The following is a 4,827-nucleotide window of genomic DNA, read 5'->3' on the forward strand; positions in this document are numbered from 1 at the left end:
GTGCCGAGCATGGACGCCATATTCAGTTAGTATGCAGTAGCTCTACATGGTTAAGGTTAACCAAAAAACCAAACCTGATTTCAGTTAACTAGAAATTTGATTTAGGTTAGTAAGTAAAACTGGTTTTAAATGAGAAAACCGGTTATTAACCAATTACATAAGTAACAAACCAATTACGAAATCAGCTATACACTTGAATGAGTGTGTGATGAGCACTGAAATCAGCAAAGACTTGAATCCAAACAGAGGCTGAAGAAGAAGGAATGTGTTGAGCACTTCACTGAACGCGCCAAAACAAAATCAATCTCATTATCACATTCTTATTGTTATTGTAATAATTGTTAAAATCATATTAATCACAATTATTTATTGTCAAAGCATTAAAAAGAAGGGTGAATGGCGGAGTGAAGATGTACCCGAAGGAGAGAGAGGAAGCGGAAGAAATGGCGGAGAAGCACAGGCGACGACAGAGCACCACCGACCACTAACGTAGTAAACACCACGGCGAACGTGAGGGGAAGGAGCTGAAGCAGCAGTGGCGGCGAGCACAGGAGGAGCGGAGGCCGGAGAGTGTCTCTGGTGAAAAGTGCAAACAGGTTTGAGGGTGAGGCTACATATATAGCAACTCATTGATCAGTAATAAGCTTTTAAATAAAATTTAAATTCGTAATCAATTAATCTTTATATATAGCAACTCATTGATCAGTAATAAGCTTTTAAATAAAATTTAAATTCGTAATAAATTAATCTTTAACCTATAAGACTAAAAGATACCATAAACAAAAAATTAACTAAATAAGCACAACTAACTTAGATTTAACTAGTGATTAGTTCATTCTTCGATTTAAGTAAATATCTAATATTTAAATAAGGAATGCTAAGAGACTAGCAGAATTTGTGATATTTAGCCATCAATTAGCCATCATCAATATTTTCAATAGTGTGAAATGAGATCTAATGATGTAGGATTAATTATTTTTCCTTTGATGGTTAAGTGCTGGCCAAATTTCAACAAAAATACTGACCCCATAGACTTTCTCTAATTTTAATAAAAATAGCATACAGATGGCTTAAATATTACCACATGGTAAATTAATTCTTTTAAGCCCGACGTGGGCTAATTGTGAGTGTGAACATTTCAAGAAAAGCTCAGTGTCATAACCTCCGCAAAAACCGAACAAGATGGTTAAAAACTTAAAATCACAAATTCCACAAAAATTGTATACACATGGAACCATACAAATGCTTCCTACTAAATTAGAGAAACAAATGATAACATTCTACCAAGAAGCTTATGTCATTATTTGAATATTTGTAAATAAATAACCACCACCCCCCACAAAAACAAAACAAAAAAAACATACAAAAAAAATGACACATGGAGGATTTATCTTTTTATGTTGTCACCAAAAGATATGCTAGGCCTTTCAGGTATTCAACAATCTCCGATCCACCAAGTTTTGAACTTCCAAATACTCTATCAACAAATGTGATTGGAACCTGTATGTATGCGAAACTAAAGTCAGCTCCAAAGTGAATTATGAACTCTTAGTCACCCAATCCTCAAGTTGCCATCATGAGAGATGTTTCATACGTAGATTCAAATGTGAAATTTTGTAGCATCATTGTTTTATCTAATCATTAAGTGCTTACTTCGCTGTATTAAACTACCGGTCATGTTTATGCCTAGTGGCAAGCAAATAATATAACTCACAAAAAGAGAAAGATCAATAGAAAAGAATAGAGCCAACCCTGAGAAGAATTCCAATGTCCAGCCAATTCAGTGCTATTAGAAAATGTTTCTATGATTTGTTTGTGTTCAACATCGTTCCAAATCTCATGGATATCTACTGAAGACCAAGGGCTATCTACTTTTGTACGTTAAGGTAAATTTCACAAGGTGACCGTCAAAGGCACAACTACAGTGGCCACTAGCACCAACAGTGCACTAATTGTCTCAAAATAAAGCACACACTTGTATGTTGTATACAAATGATCAACGCTAATACACATCTAAATCAAGAGCTATGAACTAATGAAAGTCAACAAAACAACCAGGTTAACCTATATTATAAACATCATTATGTAAATGTACCTCTTCAATATGGTATCCTTTTCTGGATGCTCTTACTATCATCTCCATTTGAAAGACATATCCCTTACTAACACAGCAACTAATGATGTCTTCAAGAACAGACTTCCTATAAAGTCTACAAAGAACAAGAATAAATTTATTTCAAATCATGGAAACAAGGGAGAAACTTACTCTCAACAATGTATTTATTACAAATTATCAAGATCAATACCTAAATGATCCTGTCAAATCTGAGACACCGGGCCATAAAAATGTTTGAGCAAGAACATTTGCTCCCCTGCTTGTTAGTTTGCGCATAAGATTCCATCCGTGCACACCACCACCTTTAACATAACGAGTACCAGTAACTATATCTGCTCTAGTTTCCATCTGCTTGCTGAAAAACATGAGAGATCAATAGTAACAGCTACTCATATAAAGATGGCATAGGCAGTTCAAAAGAGAGCAAGAAATGAATTATTGAAAGCTTTTCTTACCTAATGAATCTTGGCAAATATTTTGGCTGCAGAAGAACTAAACAGATCAGACAAAGAAACATAAATAAATAAGAAGAGGTTAACACATTTCTCATACTAATAATTGTCTAAACTAAAATGAAGTTCACCTAATTATTCTCTCTTATTTTTCAGTATTTATTTCCAAATTTAATCACTATTAATAACCACAATCTGTCATTTACATGTAAACAGCAAATCTTACATGGTGTGACAGATCAGCATCCATGATGACAACAAAATTTCCAGATGCATGCTTCATGCCATGAATATAAGCAGTTCCTGCACATGAATTGTATCAAAGGCCAATACAATCAAGATCATTTAGCAAAAGTATCAGGTACATACCTAAACCCAGCTTCTTAGGTCTCGGTCTTAAAAGCTGGAACCAAAGAAATAAGCTCGATTATCCTAAATGATAAAAACAAAGGGGGGAAAATCAAAGATAACTAGTTGTTTAACTCGTACAATTCGATCTTCTCCATAAACTTTCTGCAGTTGTATGACTATATCTTGGGTACCATCAGGACTCCCATCATCCACAACGATAACTTCAAAATCAACATCCCTAAATTGGGCAACGAAAAGGAGTGTCCATAAAGATAGATAAACACGGTATCAATATGGTATATAAGATGGTTTTCTGAAATTTTCACATGAAACACAAAAGCATAACAAAATGACTACTCTTTGTCAACCTTTTCCACAAAGGAACAAGCTCAGAATACAAAATTGGTGATGCAAATTATAAATTTATACCCATAGGAATACGGTAAACTGAAGAAGCGGATTGCAAGAGCCATGAAGAGAATGGAAAACTTACTTAAGATGCTTGAAGATGAGGTAAACTATGAGACCAATGTTGAGCCGTTCATTGTACGTAGGAACAATTATACTGTACTTGTTTGCTTGATTCTTATTCAGTCCATCCATTCTCTAACGGAGACCAAAGCCACCCGATGCTGAGTTTGTCAGTCTGATGAGTTATCATAGATTAAAAGGAAAATATACAATAAAACAACAATTCATTAGGGAAAGTAAAACGGTTAAGCAGAAAAATCAGCATTCAAATATTAAAATCTCAAAAGATCAGTAAGGAGACAGAATCATGACAACCAGTGGCTTCTCGAATTCAACCTAGCAACTGGAGGATACGCAAAATCGCTTGTGGATCATCAAGGTGCAAAATTTGTCAGAAGGGGAAAGCTATTTTCTCGGTGACGAAAAAGCCTTGACGTGAATCACTAGATTCCATTGGGCAAATTCTATCGCAAGATTGAAGAAAATTAAGGGAGCGATGAACTAACCTTAGGATCCAAGCAGCGGCAGCTAATTCAGCTACGGGTTCCCTCCCTGGCTCCTATTAATAATATTAATAACTCGAGAAATACTCAGATATCTATATAATTTATTGTTTTTGTTTATTATTTAATTATTTATCTAATTTTTTTAATTTAATAATTTAATAATGTATCATATGCATAAACTAAAGGCAAGAAAAAATGACGTGTATCATCAAAATAGAAAATCGTTATGTGTATATTTCTAGAGGGTATTTCTATATAAATTGAAGCAGGCAAACTCAATTTAGCATGGTTCTATGTAAATCGAAATAGAGAAATTCGATTTAGTAAAATCATGTAAATCAAAATAACCTCCTTCTATTTATGTATGTAGGGCTACATTTCTATGTAAATCGAATTTACCTCATTTGATTTATGTATGGTTGGAATGTTTCCAAGTAAATCGAAGTAACTTAATTCGATTCACCTCCTTCTAGATCAACGTGAATATATTGAATTAGGGGGGCAGATTTACTAAAGTTTCAGCAATATATATAAATGGATACTGGGTAATTCGATTTAGTAGGGTACAAATGTGTATAAATAGCTATGAAATATGAATTCTCCATCATAGTGAGCCCCACAATGGCTAGTGATGAGAGTTTCTTAGTTTTAGTACGCTATAAAGGGTCGATTAAGAAAAAAACGCATTCCAGAATTAAGTTTATTGATAAGGATCCGCTTAGTATTTTCATGAAACCTTCGACGAGTTTCACCGAGTTTCAGGATACTATAATCCAAAAACTGGGGTTGCAAGACGAGAAACGGGTGGAGAAGTTATTCTACAGAATTTTGATATCTATTTTGCGGGATGATGTGAAGTATGATTTGTTCGTCTTAAGCAGCGATGAAGATTTGGAAGTTCTATTCCATTGTCGTCGGCAATTTCCGGAGG

The 4,827-nt window shown here is 34.4% G+C and overlaps 2 protein-coding genes across 5 annotated transcripts in view; both read right to left on the reverse strand.

The window, feature by feature from the left end:
- Positions 1-614, reverse strand: part of LOC107631175 (magnesium-chelatase subunit ChlI, chloroplastic) — a gene marked incomplete in the record, with an annotated part of 3,115 nt that extends 2,501 nt beyond the window's left edge. Inside the window, 3 exon segments of one of the 2 annotated variants that reach the window (XM_021119517.1) lie at positions 1-42; positions 171-280; positions 417-614. In XM_021119517.1, coding sequence (XP_020975176.1) covers positions 1-20 — 20 coding nt within the window. 2 annotated transcript variants of the gene reach the window in all.
- LOC107631174 (dolichol-phosphate mannosyltransferase subunit 1) lies at positions 1,184-3,999 on the reverse strand. 3 transcript variants are annotated; one of them, XM_016334530.2, is made up of 9 exons: positions 3,897-3,999; positions 3,413-3,565; positions 3,058-3,157; positions 2,938-2,971; positions 2,795-2,871; positions 2,572-2,597; positions 2,307-2,471; positions 2,096-2,210; positions 1,184-1,500 (listed from the first exon to the last, which is right to left on the reverse strand). In XM_016334530.2, the coding sequence occupies exons 2-9, from the start codon at positions 3,520-3,522 to the stop codon at positions 1,396-1,398; spliced, it is 732 nt and encodes a 243-aa protein (XP_016190016.1). In that variant the 5' UTR covers positions 3,523-3,565; positions 3,897-3,999; the 3' UTR covers positions 1,184-1,395. The 3 variants fall into 3 exon arrangements, with proteins under 3 accessions (XP_016190016.1, XP_020975178.1, XP_020975177.1); XM_021119519.1 differs by having other exon boundaries at positions 3,413-3,551; positions 3,897-3,938; XM_021119518.1 differs by lacking the exon at positions 3,897-3,999 and adding an exon at positions 3,706-3,870.

Source organism: Arachis ipaensis, chromosome B03, assembly GCF_000816755.2.
Source record: "Arachis ipaensis cultivar K30076 chromosome B03, Araip1.1, whole genome shotgun sequence".
NCBI classification, from domain to species: domain Eukaryota; kingdom Viridiplantae; phylum Streptophyta; class Magnoliopsida; order Fabales; family Fabaceae; genus Arachis; species Arachis ipaensis.

What these genes read in the sequence shown, in the direction of transcription:
- LOC107631174 (XM_016334530.2), bottom strand. Translation starts at nt 3,522, where the DNA reads ATGGATGGACTGAATAAGAATCAAGCAAACAAGTACAGTATAATTGTT. An exon ending in CTCATCTTCAAGCATCTTAA is followed by an intron (nt 3,158 to 3,412) that starts GTAAGTTTTCCA and finishes TGCCCAATTTAG; the next exon opens with GGATGTTGATTTTGAAGTTA. An exon ending in TATTTGCCAAGATTCATTAG is followed by an intron (nt 2,472 to 2,571) that starts GTAAGAAAAGCT and finishes CATGTTTTTCAG; the next exon opens with CAAGCAGATGGAAACTAGAG.